This window comes from Hyperoodon ampullatus (assembly GCF_949752795.1).
Source record: "Hyperoodon ampullatus genome assembly, chromosome: 14".
Taxonomy (NCBI): Eukaryota; Metazoa; Chordata; class Mammalia; order Artiodactyla; family Ziphiidae; genus Hyperoodon; species Hyperoodon ampullatus.
In genome coordinates, this window is record NC_136927.1 from 84,052,297 (window position 1) to 84,072,582 (window position 20,286).

At 45.6% G+C, this 20,286-nt stretch overlaps 1 protein-coding gene across 1 annotated transcript in view; it reads right to left on the minus strand.

Moving 5' to 3' along the window:
- The window catches only part of APCDD1L (APC down-regulated 1 like), a gene marked incomplete at both ends in the record, with an annotated part of 49,331 nt that overhangs the window by 8,456 nt on the left and 20,589 nt on the right, over window positions 1–20,286 (minus strand). The window contains one exon of the mRNA XM_079719233.1: window positions 266–404. Coding sequence (XP_079575359.1) covers window positions 266–404 — 139 coding nt within the window. The remainder of the gene's footprint in view (window positions 1–265; window positions 405–20,286) is intronic.

Here is a 20,286-nt window from a genome sequence, read left to right on the forward strand (position 1 = left end):
AATAAGTGTTTGCACAGCAGGTACTCAGTGTGTGGAACAAGTGCATTTCATCCAGTTGCTGTCTGTGGCTGGGGCAGGATGCCCGACACAGTCCCGACCTGCCAGGCTCACTCTGGGGAGGGCGACAGCAAGCACGTGCTTGGCAGGCCTCTGGACAGTTGCACAAATTATGCCCGTTTCACAGATATGGGACACTGAGGCTCAGGGTGGGTGAAGCCTCCAAGCCCAGGGGCCTGTGGTCAGCGTGACCTCAGCAGGGTCTTACCCAGTGGAGATCCAGGGCCCGTCCAGGCGTGGGGGCAGCAGTGCGGTGACGGGCGCTCTGCTGGGCAGGAGCTGCTGGCAGTGTGGTCCCCAGCGCAGGCGGCTACCCTCTGCCATCCCGGCTGCCTCTGCAGTGTGGGCTGCAAAGCAGACGGACCCAGGTCAGCGATCCCAGCACACCCTGGTTCTTCAGCTGCCCGGCCAGCAATGGGCTCCCCAGATCAGGGCGCCTCAAGTCAGCCTCGGGACTCCTCTGCCTTTTGCGCGCCTGCCTGCCGTGGCCAAGTGCTGCCGGGCAGTCGCAGACGGGCCCTGCACCCGGGACGGGAGGCAGCCTGGACTCAGCGGGGCCGGACGGTGGGACTTCCACCCCCTCCCACCAGGAGCCCGGGCTCTGCTTGACCTCTGCCCCTGGAGCGGCCAGACCTGTGCCCGCCGCTCGTGGCCACTCCCTTCATGGTCCCTCCGTGGTGCCAGGCCCGGGTGTCGTCCATCCCCTCGGGTGGGCCCTGGCCGGCGCCGGCTCGCCGTGGTGCTCACTCGGGGTGAGTGTGGTGGGGTCAGGCTGAGGCGTGAGGCCCTCAGCGGGGCCAGGGGCGGGCTCGGAGGCCTCAGGGAGGAGGCTGTGAGCAGTGGGGCCGGCCCGGGGTCCCCGCCCTCTCCAGACGGGCTCGGCTCGTGGAGACAAGCCAGGCCTGGCCGTGGGATCTTCACTTCTAGGAGCAGCTCAGAGGTGAGACCACCAGGGCCTCCAGCTGCCAAAGAGCAGCAGTTCCCCTGGAAACTGTCATCCCTGCTCAGAGGGTCGGGCTTGACGCAGCCCAGATGGCGGGAGGTGTGGGAAGCTTGGCGAAGAGCAGCATCCAGATGTTACAGCGACCGGCTGCGCTCAGGGGCGGCCGCCTCGACCCGCCAGCCCCGCGCCTGCAACAGGCCTTCCCAGGGCGCTTCCTCCCACCACGCCTGTGGCTGAAGTGGGTCGGGGGGCGCGGGGGCCTGGCGGAGATGGCGGGCAGCTGGAGAGACCTGCTGGGCCGGTCCAGGAGGCCCAGGAGGGCGTGTGGGCTGAGTGAGGAGTGAATGCATGGTGCCCCCTGCTGCCCACCCCCCAGCACACAGTCACGTGGTCCTGGGGGGTCAGGCAGGGCCGTTCGGCCAGGGAGGCTGGGGTCCCCGCCCGCCCCTTCGAAGCCGTCTGACGGGGCCCGTGGCCCCCAAGCTCTCTGCCCCCCTCGGCCTCTCACAGTGGATTCCTCACTTTCCTGGAGGTCTGGGGTCTCACCGGGAGACGCTCGGGGTCCCCAGGGACCAGCTGCGAAAACTGGAGTGACACCGACGGGGACCACGATGCGGCATCAGTGGCTCCTGTTCACTCAGGGCCGGCTCCGTGCATTTTTATTATATTTTCTTAGATTTGTATACGTTAGCCCACCGTTGCAACGACCCCAGGAGATGGTGTTGGCATCCGCTGCCTCTGATGGGTAGAGCCACGGGCTGGGCGACCCGGGCTTAGCTGGCCTGGGGCCCAGGCTGCCCCCGGTGACGGAGCCAGGCTTCGAGCCAGGCCATCGGCTCTGGCCTGACAGCTTAACCATGGCTCCTTCTGCGTTGCAGGCCGGGGGAGGGGCTGAATGAGGGAATGGGTACAGATCCTGTGTAGCACTGGGTCCCTGTATATTCCTGCTGTGTCCTACACCTGATTTACAGGCTTTAAACAGCCAAATAAGAGAGAGGAAAATAAACAACCAATGTACCAGGGCTGTGGTGTCCCCACGGACAGTGGGCACTTGGGCTGCTCCAAAGGCTCTCAGGGCCATTCCTCAGTGAGTCCACGCCAAGGGGAGTCTTGAAAGAGTGGTTCTGTGTTAACTCAGGCACATCTAGCCTTTTGGGATCAGAGCCAGGTTGTTGGGGTGGATGGGTGGGCATCCACGTTGGGCCAAACGCCCAGCATGGCCCCGTCGGGAATCCTGAGCTGGGACATACATGCATCCGCGTCCATGGCTCACGCCTTCTTGTGCTCCTGAAATCCACTCCACCCGGACCCTCTGGGTCCCCTGCATCCAATTCTGTGGGTTAATTTGAACATTACTGGTTGTCAGTGAAGCTTGACAATGCAAGTGTTGATTTGGGGAGTGGATGGGAGCAAAGGGAAGAAAAAGGTCAAAAGGGTGTGGGTGTTATTTGCCTGGTAGGAAAATCAAGCTTATGTCTCAGAGCAAAACTGTGAACAGGCCCCGAATATGACATTGGCGCTGTTTCCACAAAGCTTGATTTCTTGAGGAAATGTTTTCTGTTCAAAAGGAAACGAGCCTTTCCCCCAGGTACTCCCTCTGAAGGCACCTCGAAGAGATGTCGCCTTCACGATGTTATATTTTGACACGAATCCTGAGATAGTATGTTCCCGCTAAGTGTGTTTTAGTTTGTCTTGCTTTTCTGCGAGAAATTGGGATTTAATTAAGTCAGGAGACAAGGAGATACGGTGAAATCTCACCATATTCAGAACATGTACATGCAAAACACAAAACACAACTGGAGCCCTTCTTTGTAAAAACCCGAGTGGAGCGTGACACTGCCTCTTGGCTGAAGCTTCAACTTCAAGGTTGCAAAAATGAAACCAACCGATTAGAAATGAACACATGAAATGTTTCCAGTCCCAGCTTTGGAGGTAGCTTATGGATTTTCTTTCCTTTCTCTCCCTCTTTTCTCCCCTAGAAAAGTCTGAGCTCAGGGAACCACAACTGAAAGCAGATGGTGCCGTGGGCCGGCTTGCACAACTTTTCCTGGGGACCTGATAGACGGAGTTAAATGCGTGGGCCAAATTGATTTTTATCAACCATGGATTTTTAATTAACAGTGGTGTCCACTTACTGCCATCCATTATTTACTGTTTACCCACTAATTAAAAATTATGCTGCTTTTGCACTCATAAGAGCAGGACATTTGAAATTAGATCGCATCGTTCAAATTACCTGCAGAATTAAATCCAGAGCGTCGAATTGCTCAGACCAGGCTACTGGGGTTTAAAATATGATCTGCTCCAGCCTGTTGTATGATCATGAGTCAGAATGCCAGGAGCAGGCTACGTGGCAAACATCGTGTGGAACCTGCCTGGGGTCTTAGCGGGGAGGGAGACCTTGGAGTCTGTCTTGAGCGGAGGTTGTCTCACCCAGGAATCCCAGGGAAGGAAGCCTGTCAGTGCACTGATGGAGTGCTTCCAGGTGCCAGCCATACCTATGGACCAGCAGGTGTCATCTGCACAACTGCCCATGGTCCAGGTTCAGTCAGTGCCCCCATTTTGCAGATGAAGAAACTGAGGTTCAGAGGGTGGAGAGACTTGGCCACCCTACCCCAGGCAGATGCTTCTTATCCAATTAACAAATAAAATATGGTAAAATACACCTAACATAAAAGTCACCATTTTAACTATTTTAAAGCATACAATTAACATTCGGTGGCATTTAAGATGTTCACCAGGCCATGCAAACATCAGCTCTGTCTAGTTCCAGAATTTTTCATCACCCCGAAAGGAAACTCTGTACCCATTAGCAGTCAGTCTCCACGCCTCTCTCCTCTCAAACCCTAGCAGCCAGTAATCTGCTTTCTGTCTCTACGGATTTGCCTATCCTGGATATTTTGTATAAGTGGAATAAAAAATATCTGCCCTTTTCTTATCTACTTCCCTTTTCTTGTCTACTTTTCTTATCTACTGTTCACAACACTTCTATTAGATGGACGTGATTATCTTCATTTTCCAGATGAAAAATGGAGCCTTGGGAGAAGATTTACACCCAGGTCCACCATCCGTGTTTTCTTCAAAGAACGTGAAAGGCATAGGTCTAAATCCATGGTGGGGGGTGGGAGGGGTGGAGAAAAGACATGGGGTTTGTAGCCAGAGCAGATGGAGAAATAATCAGGTCTTCAGATACCTTTCTTTTACGGGCAAAAAGCAAAAGAAAAGCACTGTTTTTTGTTTTTTCCCCCCCCCCATCCTAATTGGCTTGTTCTGAGGTTCTGGGAGGTGTGCCAGGTGATCTAGGTGCAGTGGTGAGCATTTCTTATTCCAGCGGTTATGCATCAATTTTAGAGGGTGTTAAAAAGCAGCTGCAGTTACCGTAGCAAAATTGTGCTTTCACAGCCCACATTGCCAAGGACAAGACTGAGTTTTAAAAGGGGCTTGGTCTGAACTGGATTTTAAAAAATTAAGTAATACTTTAAGTAAATAATATTTAATAAGTAACGATTTAATAAGTAAACGTGGTCAGTAGCCTGAGGGGGGTGCACAGAACGAAGAGGGAGAGACGGAGGTTAACCCATCACTTCCCCTCATGGCTGTGCGTTCTGGAGCCACCACCACAAAGGACAGCAAACTGGGGGACCGAAAACAGCAGGACGTTATCCTCTCACAGTCTGGAGACCAGAAGTCTGAAATCAAGGGGTGGGCAGGGCCGCGTTCTCTCCTGAGACTCTGGGGGAGGGTCCTTCCTGCCTCTCCCAGGTTCTGGGGGTTCCAAGCATCCTTGGTTTATAGCTGCATCCCTTCAATCTCTGCCTCTGTCTTCACAGGGCCGTCTTTCTTCTCTGTGTGTCTGCAGCTCTGTACCCAAAGCTCCCTCTCTTTCTCTTATAGAGACACCAGTCACTGGGTTCAGGCCCACCCTGGTCCGATACGACCACATCTACATCTGTAAAGACCTTATTTCCAAATACGGTTACATACACAGGTACCAGGGGTTAGGCTCTGAACATAGCTTTCTGGGGACGCAATTCAATTCACAACCGACACCAAGGGCCACCCAGGTCTCCCAGCACCCTAACTTTGTCCATCTACTCCTCCCCGACACGAACCCTGCATGGCTGTTACGTGCCTTTGTAAAGCGGCACATGATGGCCGGAGTTCCTGTTCTCTCGGGGAGGCTGGCATTAATCAAGTAGTCCCACTATGGATTATAATTTCAAAGAATCGTTAAGTGTCTCAAAGGAAATATACACAATGGCCAAAAACTTCCTAACACACTTGGAGTAACATTCCACGCTTTTCCTTATGATCTCCAGGGCCCTTCAACATCGGTTGTCTTCCTGTCTTTCCAGGGCCATACATCAGACCCGCCCCATAATTCTCTATTGTGTGTTCCTAGGGATGAATAGCAAACTTGCCTGCCTCAGGGCTGTTGCAGTGCTGTTCCTCGGCCAGAGCACCTCTCCCTCTGCTTTGAGCTGGGTGCTTCCCACTCACTGGGGTCTCAGCATAATGGGTGTTTCCTGGCAGGCAGGCTGACATCAAACATTCCCTTCTGCTATTTTCCCCTTCCCATCTCTTGCGGTACGCAGCCTCTCACTTTTGTGGCCTCTCCCGTTGAGGAGCACAGGCTCCGGACGTGCAGGCTCAGCGGCCATGGCTTACGGGCCCAGCCGCTCCGCGGCATGTGGGATCTTCCCGGACCGGGGCACGAACCCGTGTCCCCTGCATCGGCAGGCGGACTCTCAACCACTGCGCCACCAGGGAAGCCCCTTGCTGTTTTTTATTTACTTTTATTTTTTGACTTTTCAAGTTGATATCATTTCAGACCTACAGAAATTTTGCCAAAGCAGTAGAAAGAGCTCTAGTATACCTGGTTTCCCCAGAGGTTAACATCTTGCAAAGATATAGTACAATGATCAAAACCAGGAAATTAACACCGATCCCATGTTAGAATTAGTCTACAAATCCTATGCAGATTTCACCACTTGTCCCAGTAACGCCTCCTTTCTGGTCCAGGATCCAATCCAGGATCACACATCACACTTAGTTGTCACGTCTCTTTAGCATCCTTCAATCAGAGATGCTTCTTTGGTTTATGTCTTTCACAACCTTGACACTTTTGAAGAGTACTGGCCAATTATTTTGAAGTGTGTTCTTTGGTTTGGGGTTTTCCGATGTTTATTCATGATTTTATTCAGCTTGGGCAGTTTTGGCAGGAACCCCAAGGAAGCAATGTTGTGCCCCTCTCAGTCATTGCTTCAGGAGGTACTGAGATGTCCATTTGTCCCAACGCTGGTGATGTTAACTTTGACCACTTGCTTAAGGAGGTGTCTGCCAGGTTTCTCCACTGTTAAATTACTCCTTTCCTCTTTGTAATTAATAATTATCTTATGGGGATATACTTAGAGCTCATGCAAATACCTTGTTTTCCATTACACTCCCCCCATCAATTTTAGCATCTATTGATGACCGTTGATGATTCTTACTTACAGCACTTATTACTGTGGTGTTTCCCAAATGGTCATCTTCTAGTTCTGTCATTCTTTCTGGATTTATTTTCTATTGTTTTATCTATAACTTTCTGGATTTATTGATTGGAATTGTGCTGTAATAAGGAAGCACTGTCCCTTCTCCCTGTTTATCTCTTTATTCAATTATTATTTGTCTTAGTATGAACTCAGGGATATTTATTTTATAGGTTACAATCCATTGCTGTCATTATTGCTGTCAAACTGTCCCTGATTTCGCCATTGGGAGCTCCGTTGACTTAGCTCCTGGGTCCTTTTTACATGCACTTGTCTTTTTTTTTTTTTTTTTTTTTTTTGAGCATGTCCTCATTTTCTGGCACTAGACGATTTTCCAGGCTCATTTTGTACTTTTCCTGACCCAGCCCTGGAATCAGCCATTTCTCCAAGGAGTCCTGGTTCCTTTTATTGGAGAATAGTATTTAGAAACCAAGATGTAGGTGCTGGGTGCTCACTGCTACTGAGGTGTCACGCCAGGTGCCTCAACTTCTTTCTTCCTTCCTCTCTTCCTTCTTTCCTTCCTTCCCTCTTTTCTTTCTCTCTTCCTTCCTTCCTTCCTTTCCCCCTTTCTTCTTCCTTTCCTTTCCTTTCCTTTCCACGAGGGCAGGCCCTTATCTCTCCTGCTCCCTGCTGATTCCCAGCCCCTAGCACAGTGCCTGATGGATGCTAAATAAATATTTGTTGTGTCAGTACATGGACAGCACTTAGAACAACACCTTCACATAGTCAACACTCAATAAGTGCTAGTTGTGATTGCTACTTTTAGTTGAATGGATGAATGAATGACGTGCTCCGTAAGACCAGTGCACATGAATTCCTTGTTGACATTTCTCCCACCCCCTGGAAGTTTCTCCTCCTAAAAATTGGCTGGTGATTTCCATCATGTGTGTGGCTGTTAGGGTCAGGCTTGAAATGCAAGTGGAGAAAGAGGAGGCTTGCAGCTGCTGGGATCACTATGAATCTGGCTGAGGGTGAAAGGGTAGTCAGTAAGGGAGTTCCCAGCAGGCTGGGGACCCTGATTGATCCAAGCAGGTAGAGAGGAAAGAGAAGTAGGCAAAGGGAGATTTAAGTCTGAGCATCAAGTCCTGCTGAGAGTTTTGAGGATGGGCCGGATCTGGCATAGGAACCTGATGCTGGGTCCTTGGCTTTATAGACTTTTTGACCCTTGGGACCTGCCCCGGCCAAACCAGGACCCTGATATGGTTCTGCACCCCGAAGGAAGGCTCCATCTAGCTCCACGGCACTGTTCAGTAAACAGAGACTGTGAGTCACGCATTAAAAAGGCTAAAAAGTAGCAGGTGAAATTAATTTTAACGATATTTTTATCCAGCCCCTCATAGTATATGTAATACATTCAACATGTATAAATTCAACGTGTAATAGATATGAAAACTAGTAATGAGATATTTTATATGCCTTTTCAAATATAAGTCTTCGAAATCGGGCATATATTTACACTCACAGCACAACTCAGTTTAGATGGGTCACATTTCAGGGCCTCAGGGGCCATATGTGGCTGGCGGCTGCTGTCTTGGAAGCATAGCTCCAGCTCAAGAATGGGATGTGTGTGTCAAATTTCGCTGCATCAGAGGTTTCAAGCTGTTTTCTGAAGCCCACAGGTGTTTTTTTCAGGAGAGAAGGGGAGACCCAGTGAGTGGGGCTCTGGCCTCCCGCCTTCTGCTTCAGCCCCTGAGGCCTCCCCCATGTGCTCTGGTTTATGTAGTGGGAGGCTAATTAAGATCTGCTTTGAGAAAAGGGTTCTCTTGCTTAAAAAAAGAGAAAAGTCTGAAACCCTCTGGTTTATTTCAAAATCCTTAGCTTGAGGTAATTCACCTAGAATGTTTGTACTTGGAAGCTTATGCACATTTAAATAAAAACCCCCACCCAAAAAAAAACCCTCTCTTGATTAGAGGCGGCCGCCTTTCACAAATCGAGGTGGGCTGGTGTGCAACAGCACACAGAGAGTGTTTCGCCAACACGCTTCAGAAACCGGCTGTTGAAATGGCAGCTGTCACTGTGTTGCTACAGCAAAAGATGTGCTTTCCACTGAAGCCATTGCACAAAAGGCACGCAGAGTCTCCGTTTAAACTCCCCGGAGAGGGTTACAGATTGGCACGCTATGACAGTACCAGCAAATCACAGAAATATGAAGACAAACTTTGAATTCTAAGGAGCCTAAACTTCCCCGCTGGTGTGGATGGCTGGCCTTCACATTCCTCATATGTCCCTCATTTGGCCATAACTGAATCTCATTATCCATCTAATCTGAGAGTCTTTGCCTTCAAGGCTGGGGCGTGGGCGTGAGGCAGGATGGACTTTGCATTCTTGGGAAACTCAGAAATGGTGTGCTCTAGAAAAAAGTGCACACCACCTCCCAGCCCGGCAGCATCCCAGGACTGTGACACGTGCCCTCTTTTGCTTGGTGAGCTCAGAGTTTAAAGTTGCCCTGAGGAATTCTGGAAGGACCACGTGCCCGGAAAAACAGATTCGGAGCCGTTGAGGCGCAGGAGGGCCTCAGACTCGGATGTCAGTGTGTTGAAAGGCTACTGAAGGGACATAGCTTGGTTTGTCACTGTTTCCCCCGTTCTGGGTTAAAAGTCCCAGCTTGGGCTGGACCAGGGGGGTCGGTGGAAAAGGTGGACCTAATTGGTGCCACTTGGAGAAGGGGACTGTTTTATGTTTGTGTTTCCAAAATTGAAAACATTTTGTCAAGGGGAGTGGCTGACCGTGTAGCTATCTCCCCGCAGCGTGGCGGCCTGTGTTGAGCATTTCCTGATAATGGAAGTGGAAACGCACAGCTCACGGGATGGGAAAGGAATGGGGGTTTGGAAGGCAAAGTCCAGCCCACCAGGCCTGGCTCATCAGCCAGTTTTTGTTTGTTTGTTTGTTTAGAATTGTTCCAGTACCAAAACCGTTCACATCAAAACTCCCTCAGCCCCGTGATAATACTAATTATTCCTCGCTCTGGCTGGGGCTTCCACCCAGATGAAAACTGGAAAATTCCAGCCAAAGCCCAGCTGTTTCCAAATAGCCAAGGCATCAGGGTGATTGATGGAGGTGTTTCCCTTTTCACCCAGATGCTCTGGTGTCTTGGAGACAAGGCCTCCTTCCCTCAGCTTTAGCGCCTGTGTTCCCAGATCTGCATGTTGGCCCCTTAGATGTTCCTAATTTATACCAAATTTGGTCAGGGCTCTCCGTGGATGCCAGCGTTCAGCCCTGGGCTTTGAGGGGTGCAGCGAGGGGGTAGCTGGGGCCTGGAGAGATAGAATGTGAGATCTCTCCGGGCTTCTGGACCTGGCTCGGCCTCGCGGAACATTCTGGTGCCTGCCCTGAGGGATGTAGTTACAAGTCAGTGTTTGCTAAACAGAACGTGTGTCTAGAAGTCTCCCGTTGGATTGAATCCTTCTCCGCTCTCTTGGCAGAAGACTGACGCTCCCATTGTTCTACAGAGCAGGAATTTGGCAGAGGTAATCACAAGGTTTTGACACATTCAATAAGAAAGAAGACGTTTGTGTAATCGCGGTGAAGACTCCCGGAAAAGGGCGCAGGAGTAGGGATCTTGGGGCGGCCACTGGAGGAGCTTAACTATTCATGGGGCCATAGGAACTGGTTCTCCACCAGGTCTTCCCCGGAGGGCCCAAGAGTCTTCTTGTCTCAGAATTATTTAGGCTTCGAGGAGAGCAGGATGGAACCTATCGGTCTCCATTGGGTGTCTTTGGATCTGAGAGCTGCCCAGAGACGTGTGTGTGGGGGCGGGGGTCCGGGGAGCAGCCCCAGCGTTGGGGGAAGTGCATCACCTACGGGGCTGTTCTCGGGAGTTTCCACAAGGGGGCCCTCTTGAGCTTTGGCTGGGGCGGTTGGGCGGCCCCGGATGAAACCCGGCACCGCCTCCTCCAGACCCGGCCTCCAGCCGAGGGCCTCCGGGCTCCCTCCGTTCACCTTGGCTTGGGCGAAGAGGGAGCCTCTGGAAGGCCAGCGCCGGGGCGCATGCTTCCTTCCACGTGGGAGGTCTTGGGTTCCGCTTGCACAGAGGACGTATTTGGAGACCGAAGGACGAGGGTCACGGGCTCCCCTAGCCTCGCCTCCTTTCCTTCTTCTTTCGAAGAAGTTTGCAACGCAGAACAAACACTCCAGTTGGAACCACAAGAAAGGGCATCTGGGAAGCTTCATCAACAGTGAAACCAAGCATCGTGACTCCTCGGGAGCCTTTCCCCAAACACGCATCCAGGGGGGCCTTTGGGTCAGCCATGACAGGAGGCACGGAGATTTTAAATGCGAGAAAATTATTGTCATTTAACAAGTCAATTTTTCTTACACTGTGTTGAGATTAAGTTCGTGGTCTCTTCCATACATTCGAAATAAGGAATTTCCCTAGAGTGCGATTTTGAGGGAAAACCTACATCATGTTTCGAAAAACCCATTTTGTTGCGAGTTACCGGATTTTATTTTAAAAGAAATGGTAATATTTAATTATGGCATTATTTTACTGTCTAGAAAATTAATGTGCTTTTGGGGTTTCGGGAGAAAGGCCGGCTGTAAGTCCAAACCCTATTTTTAAATTACCATACAAATAGAATCCCAAAGACGCAAATATTGGCTTTAGTGTCGCAGACAAGGTACAGGGAAATACGCCGGCTTCCTAAATGTTAAATAAACAGGCTTGTGATTCTTGCCCTCCCTTGCGACCCTGGATGGCTGCGTTCTTATCCTGGGGAGGGAGCGCGCCGCTCACCGAGGGGACAGCAGCAGTGCCACGTCGCTCACCAAGGGGACAGCAGCAGCGCTAATTGGATGAGCACAGTGGATTAGTCATCGGGCATCTTGCTACCATCCTAATAATAAGGCACACATTTCTGTGAAGCTCTAGAGTCTGCAAAGCCCACGCTTACTTATCCACTGGGTCCACACATCGGGTCTTTGGGGTTGGTATTGAGATTGCCCCCCCCCCCCCCATTTTACAGACGAGCAAACAGAGACTCCGAAAAAGGGTCTCTCAGAGTGTCGAGCTTCCATCACGCTCATCGGGCGGTGGAAAGGCCCAAACTGCAAACCAGCTCTGTTACCTGGAAGCTCCACTCTCCTTCCAAAGGCACACACAGCCCCTGGTCTCTGCACGACAGAGCACCTACTGTGTGCCTGACCACGGGGTGCAAAGATGCTTCTACAAGGGCTCAGGGCCTGATGCTCTGAGCCAGGGCAACCCCGAAGGCTCGGTGTGAGGACCCAGTGCATAAGTGGAGGTGTGCAGAGGCTGAGCACGTAGCAGGAAGGTGTGAACCAGCAGCCGGGCTGAGCCAGACGTGCACGGGAGGCCTGCTGGCACCGGGGAAGCGGGGAGTGTGCTTCAAGCAGAGGGAGCGCCGCGGTGCGGGGGCGGAGAGCAGGTGGATGTTTTGAAAGGCAGCGCTTTCCCAAGGGCCCCGTGCTTACCTGGGTGGCACTGCCGGTGATTCCAGGCGTAGGTGATGGACAGTTTACATCTGAGTAATTACATGTCTATTTCGACTCAGCTGGATAACTGACACATCCAGCCTGGGATTTTGTTAGCATGAGGCTAAAGCATACAAGGATAGGTTATCTTTAAAAATAAGTGAAAATGAGTTCGTTGATTTGGAGAGAAACGTTGACCCAATTATAGGACAGTAGCAATCAGATGTGGCCAAATTGCTGTTGGTGGCACACAATGACAGGCGGCTGGGGACCAAGGCGCTAAGGCCCTGCTGGCTTGTGTTAAGGATGACCTAGTGTATGTCGCGGAGGGGAAGGAGGGGCTTAAGGTGACCCGTGGGAGACCACCTCAAATCCCAGGTGTGGAGGCGAGGCTGGGGAAGTGGGGTGCTGAGGAGTAGGTGCTGGAGATGGGAAAGCCAGCCTGGGGCTGCTGAGACGTGGGGTGAAGGCAGGGAGGAAGGTGTCGTGGCTATGCAGGTTCTCAGCCAGGAAACTGGGGGGGCTGGTGGTGCTATTCCTGAGATGGAGACCTGGGGAGAGTTCCGTTTTGGGGGTGTGCGATTTGAGGAGCTGACAGGGCATCCAGGAGGAGCCAGTCATGAGGAGCTGGCTGCGGCCACACATCTGTCTACAAGGCACACGCGGGGCGAGGACAGAGGGTGAAGTTAGCCAGAGGCAGAATCCCAAGGAAAGCAGCCCCACGGGAAGGGCCAGGCAGGGGCCAAGGAGGACCACCCCGGGAGATGCAGAACCGCCAGGGGGCAGGTTGTATATAGGTAGGGTGGCAGATACAACACAAGATGCCCACTTAAATTTGATATCCAGATACACAATGAAAAATGTTTTAGTATCAGTGTCTCAACGATTGCACAGATGAGCGTAGGGGTTTGGAGGAGACAAGACCAAAGCGATAGAGAGATTGTGTTTTATGGCTTAATTATTATTTTTATATAAGTTCTTTCATGCCATACAGAGGGCAAAAAAAAGAATCAGAAGATATAGAAAAGCATGAAGGTGATATAAAAGCTCACGCCCATTGCCTCATGCAAAGTGCCTTGCCATTAACCTGCTGGTACATGTTACCCTCTGGATTCTAGAGTCTGGGTTGTCAAGAGAGCCCGAGCACAGGGACCCTGGTCCCCTTTGAAGCTCCATCTCCACAACAATATCTGGCCCATGGCAGGCACACCATAAATTTTTGCTGAATGAATGAATAAATCTTTCTAGACTTTTTTTCTTTTCATACACACATACCGGCATTTGTTCAATTTTTTTAAACAAAAATGGGACTGTCCTATGTATATTATAGGAAATCTATGTTTTTAACTTAATAATGGATTTTGGAAATCTTTGAGGAAGGTTGGCCTTTTAGGACTGGAGGGACTAAGACATATTCATGGTCTTTGAAGGAAGAACCCGAGGAAATTATGAAGTGGCACAAACAGGAGATGTAATAACCAGGGAAAGCAGGTGCTCTAATCAAGAAGAGTCCAGTAAAAACAGACTAATCTCTTCAAACAAAAGCAATATGTGGCTTGCAGTGGAGTTTTCAAAATGTATAAAAAAGTTGTAAAATGAAAAGTGAAAGTTGCTTTTTACCCTGAAGCCCTGGTTGCTGCCTCCAAAGTGAATCATTTTAACAGTTTCTTGTGCATCCTCCCAGAAAATGCATTCATGCCGACCTCTGCATATAAATGTATATGTTTTTTATTTGGCTATTAAAATTTTTTTATGAATGCAATCTTTCTATACACATCGTTCTGCATTTTGCTTTTTACACTTAAATTATCACGGATATCTTTCCATCTTAGACTTATCCCTTTGCGGAAAAGACAAAATAGTAGTCCATTATACAGATGAATCTTGATTTACTTAACCAATCCTCTGTAGATGGTCATTTAGATTGTGGTCAGTTTTTTAAACATACAACAATATGTTGGACATCCTTTTAATGTAGCTTGGTATAAGTTTTGTGGGTGTCATACAAAGAAATTGTATGTGCATTTAACATCTTGATGGATTTGACCTAATTGCCCTCCAAAAATGCTGTTTCAATTTACCGACCACCAATGGTATAGGAAAGTGTCTATGTCCTTACACATTTGGCCACACTGGATATTATCAAATTTTCACTTTTTTGCAAATCTAACATATGAACAATGGAAGAAAAATTACAAGCTAATGAAAGTTTGTGGCTAAACACACATTTTTGTGTGTGATTGTGAAATACCTATAAAAGGCACAAGTTATTAAGCAGATACTCCACTAACTTGGATTCATACCCTTTTGCTCATTTTCACTGCCACTACTCTGGGTAAAGCCATCATTTCTCACCTGAAAGACTGACCTTGGTCCCTCTCTGTTTCTCCAGAATCCAATCTGCCCCCTGTAATCCATTCTCCATGGAGCAGCAAGTGTGATCTTTAGAAAATGTAAACTGGCATCCTGATTCTGCAGTGTGAGTCTGAATATTCTGAGGGACACCTTCCCTATGCACAACTAGATTTGATGTAAAGCATAATTTTCCAGAAATTAGGGAAGCCTCTGAGTTCCCTGGTCCCCAAAATGAGCTGAAGTGGGACCTGTGGAGACTCTCCTGAGAGCAAAAGTCAGTGTCAGCGTTGAGGCTGTGGGGAACCAGGATTTAGGGGGTTGCTAGTGCCCCTTGACTCCTGGGAGAAGCAAATATGAATGTTCTCTTGAGAAAAGCATGATCATTTTAGGTTCCAAAGTTTTCCATGAGTTTCCAATTAAAGATCACCAAATACACAAGTAAACAACCCACTATGGAGGAAGAGTTCACAGAAATAAAAAGCTTACATCCCAAGAGCATCAGATATTGCCGTTACTATCACAAAATAAAGAAAAGTATGTATGAAATGTTTAATGAAATAAAATATGGAATTAAAAAAAAGAACAACAGACATGAACCTATAAATATGACCAAACACATTTGAAAAGAGAATCAATGGAACTTTAAGAAATAAAAAATATAATTGTTTATATAAAAACTTAGTGCTTAGATCATGGGGTAGATTAGATACTGTTGAAAAGGGAATTAGTGGACTGGAAAATAGATGTAAAGAAATTACCCAAAATCCAGGAAAGAGAGGGGGCTGAAAACTAAAAAAGGGGTTAAGAGACATAGCAGCTACAGTGAGAAAGCCTAAGTAATGTCTTCTGGAAGGAGAGAAAAGAAAGTTATAGGAGAAGCAATAGGTGAAGAAAAATTGTCTGATAATTTTCCAGAAGTGATAAAAGACACCAAATATTGGTACCAGCAAGGACAGTGAGTACCAAGCAGGATTAGTAAAAATAAATCAACACTTGAATCTTCAGAACACCAAAGAGAAAAAGAAGAGAAAAGAGCCATCAACCTAGATTTTTTTTTGTACCCAGCCAAACAACCTTTCAAGGTCAAGGATGAAACAAAGACATTTTCAGATAAGCAATACTGAGAGTGTTTACCACTATATGAAATGATATTGTATGCAAAGGAATTTGTGATGAAGGAAGGTCTGATTTTTAAGAAGGTATAATGAGCAAAGAACTTGAAAATTTAATTTAAAAAAGTGAATAAACTGATGATCTATAATTTTGTGGAGTTTAAAAAAAAGGACATCAACTAAAATACTGGAAAACAGTAGCATGTAATTTGGAAGAGGAATGATTAGGTTAATGTTCTAAACTCCTTGCACTATCAGGAAAAGGATTAAGATATTAAGATGGTATAATTTCAGAAGTAGCCACTAAAATAACAGAAGTATCATATAACTTCTAAATCAGAAGAAAGAAAAAAAAGTAATAGGAATAAGTACAACCCAACCTTATTTAAAAAAAAACAAAACACCTTATTTTAAGAAAAGTAGGAAAAAAAGCATAAAAAGCACAATTTGTAGAAAACAAAAATATGATAAAAACAAATCTCATTTACTTGCCAGTTAATAGACATTATCAAATTAGATTTTTAAAACTCCTCCTTTATGTTACTTTTATACTTGAAGCTTAAAGACACAGAAAGGTGAAAGTAAAAGGATTGAAAATCCTTACCAAATACAAAATAAAGAAAACCGAAACCAGATAAAATAGGATTTACTATAAAAAGCATTATTAAGGATAGAGGTCTCTCCATAAAAGGTCCAATCTGCCAGGAAGATGTGACCATCACATAGCATCAAAATATACAAAGCAAAAATTGCTATATAGGGAGATATTGAAAAATCCATCATCATAATGAGAGATTTTAGCACAACCCTTTCAATTATTTATAGGTCAAGCAGACAAAAGATTAGTAATGATACAGAAGATTTAAAAAACAGTGAATAGACGTAATTCATTTTATACACGTGTGTGCACATATACATGTATGTGTGTACATCTGTATGTGTGTTGTGTAAGTATATACACAATTATATATAAATAGATTACTGTGCCCAACAATTAGAGAATGCACTTTTTTTTTTGAGCACACATGCAACATTTACAAAAACTGACTCTATACGAGGCCATAGAATAAACCTCAACAAATTCAAACAATTGGTATCATACAGGTGATACTTCTGCAATTAAATTAAAGGTCAGAAATAAAAAACAATTTAAAAAATCCTGTGTTTGGAAATTTAAAATACTTCTGAACCATTCAATGAAGAAATCAAAATAAAATAAAATAAAAAACAGAAATTAGGGCTAAGCCAAAAGTGAAAATAGTACCTATGAAAACACGTGAAACGTGAAGAAAGCAAGACTTTGAGGAACGCTTACAGGCTTACATTTAAAAGAAGAAAGTCTGAACATTCAAGATACTTATCCAACTTAAAAAGTTTTAGAGCAAGAGAAACAGCTTAAGCCTAAAGAAAGTAAAAGGAAAGAGATAATAAGAAAAAAAAAAAGCAGACATTAATAAAGTAGAAAACAAAGCTTCAAAAGACAGAATCAACAAGGCCCAAGTTCATCTAATAAATTGGATCCACCTCTGGTAAGACTGATCAAAAAAAGAAAGAAAGAACGGAGTGGCATAGTGAGTGGATGGGGAGAGAAGAGAAGAGAGGGAGATTAATAATATTGGGAATGAAAAGGGGACATAACTACAGTCCTTCATACATACACGAATAGTTCTATAACTGAGAAATCAAACAGTAATTTACCACTGTCACTCCCCCAAATAAACAAAAAACAAACAAATAGAAAAACCCAGGCCGGGGTGTTTTTACAGAGGAGTTCCACTAAAGTCTAAAGAAACAGATCATTCCAATTTTACATAAATTCCCCCAAACAGCAAGAGGAGAGGGCCACCTCCCCCAGCTCCTCTGTGAGTCCTTTGTCACCCAGGGCAGATCCAGGTTTTGTGGAGCCTGAAGGTTATTCAACTTGTGAGACCCTCCGAAGAAAAAGGGTGCAAATTTATACGAAAATTCAAAATTAGCATAAAAGTACATATTGATTGAGAATGAGAAAAAGTCATATGAAATTACAAATTTTCTACAGTCGACAAATATTACACACATTACAAAATCCAGAACATACTATTTTTATTAATCAACAGCTTGAATCTTCTACAGCAGTTTCTTCCTGCATCTTTTGGGCTGTATAGGCTTCAATGCCCTCTTTAGAAGACAAAGACTTTGTATTTTCTTTTTCTATGGCAAGAACGGAAAGGCCATTCAGTCTTTCCTTCACCTTTGTTGATTGAATGTATTCTTGGCTTTTGATAATTTAGAAATGTTTCTTTTTAGCTCCACAGCTCCTTATAATGTCATACATTTTTCGGGCTGTAATCAAGCTTTGGAAAACCTCTGTTAAGTTTCTTTCACCTATAAGCTGTGAGATGTGAAACAACATTTCCTACATTAGCTCCAGCTCTGGGCAGCTCATGGCTTGTCTCTTCTCTACCCTTGTGGTTCTGGTGACTGGTGCCAAAGGACCAATTCATGTACCTTCAGGACATGTGCCTTCACGTCCTGACAGTGGTAAGGGAGTCCAGTGAGAGGCTAGAGTCTTCCTGGAAGCCAGCCACCCACCTGCTCAGCCAGTGATAACTTAACAACACAGGGAAGTGGCTTCGAGACACAAGAACACGTCTCATTAAATAAAAGAATTGCCAGCTCACCTTCTCCTTAAGCTGGATCCCTGAATGCCTATGGTCATTCCAACACTTCACAGCAAGAGGCAGTGACAGAAGGTAGTCAGAGGGAAAAGGACCAGCGAAAGGACGGGAAGAGACTGTCTCCTAAATGACTAATGTTAACATAGCTTACATTTCCAATGTTTACAAAAATGGATGTCCACGTGAAGACCTTGCTAGGGTCCTGACCCTCCTCCTGGTTTTGGAAAGGACCCTCACAAGAGAGAGACCCTGAAGCCTTTTGAGGACAGTGTGAGGAAGGGAAATTACAGGACAACCTCATTTTATGGACATGGTTGCAAAAATCCTAAATAAAATATTAGCAAATATATAAAATAGATAACTAGTAAGAACCTGCCGTATAGCACAGGGAACTCTGCTCAATACTCTGTATGAGTACATGGGAAAAGAATTTCAAAAAAGAAAAGAGTGGATATAAGTATACATATATACGTATATGTATATATATAACTGATTCACTTTGCTGTACACCTGAAACTTACACAACATTGTAAATCAACTATACTCCAATAAAAAAAATTTTTTAATATCGCAAATGGAATACATAGTATATAAAAAGGTCATGCATTATGTCCACATTGGGTCTATCACAACAATGCGAAAGTGTTTAATATTAGAACAATCTATAAATGTCATTCACCACGTTCACATATGGTGAGAAACACCATGTGATGTATGACTCATAGATGCAGATAAAGCTTTTGATAAAATCCACACCCGTTCACAATTTTTAAAAAATCTTATCAAAAGAGAAATAGAGTTTTAAATATCCTTATGCTGATTAAGGGCATTACCAAAATCCCTCCATTAAATGATATTTCTTAACAGTGAAATACTGAAGTGTTGGGATCAGAAATAAGAGATGCTTATCACAGTGGATGTCAATTACTCTCAACATTTACTGAAGGTCCTAGCAGTAAGATAAGAAAAAGAAATAAAAGTCTTAAGGATTAGAAAAGAAATAACATGGTCACTATTTGTAGATGATATGATTACCTTCAAACAGAAGTCAAAATCTACACAAAAACTGGAAACAATAAGAGTGTTTAGCAAGATGGCTGGATAAAATAAATCAATGTAAAAAAATAGATTACATTCTATAACAGCAACAAATAGATGGAGGGGAAAAGATACCATTTACGATAGTAGTAAAATGTATAAGGTACCTAGGAATACATCTCGTAAAAATAAGCAAGACATATTTGGAGAACATTATAAAAATGTATTGAAAGACATTCCAGAAGATAGAGATAAATGAAGTGATATATTCATGGGTAGGAAATATCAAGAGATGTCTTTTCTCTACAAACTGATCCATCGATACGGTGGATTCCGGTCAGAATCCCAACAGGTTATTTTATTTTACTTTTTATTTTATTTTATTTTTTTAGGATCTTAACAAGATGGTTGTAAAATTTATATGAAAGAGCAAAGGTGTCAGAAAGTGAAGAAAAATAAGGGATGGGGGAGTGTTGTATCAGAGATCATGATTTATGGAAAACGAGAGTAATTGTAACATTGTATAGTCTGTGAAGAGATGAACAAATTGACCAGAAGAATAGAGTAGAGAACTCAGATACTGACTGCGAAATGTACAAGCTTGATATATGGCAGGACTGCTTGGTTATCCACAGGGAAAACAAAAAGAAATTCTACCCCTTTCTCACACCAACCCCCCAAATCAATTTCCAATGGATAAAAGACTTAAATGTAAATTTCAAAGTGCTAAAACCCTTTAGAAGAGAATGTGGAAGAATATCTTTTTGACCTCAGGATAGGGAAGGATTTCTCAAACAAGATGCAGAAAGTGTTACCACTGGGAGACAGGCTAATAAATACATCAAAATTAGGACCTTCTGTTAGTCGAAAGACACCACAAAGGGAATGAAAGGAAAACCACAGACCAGGAGGAGATACCTACAACACACAGAACAAACAAATGATTAATGTACAGACTATGTAAAGAAGGCCCAAACATCTTAAAGACAACACACTAGAAAAATAGGCACAAGACACAAGCCAGTGTCTTACAGAAGAGGAAACAATGGTAAATAAAGCTAGGTAGAGACATTCAAGCCCATTAATTGTCAGGGCCATGGAAATTAAGGCCCAGTGAAGTAACATTTTACACTCATGAGATTAGCAAAAATTATGAATTCCAA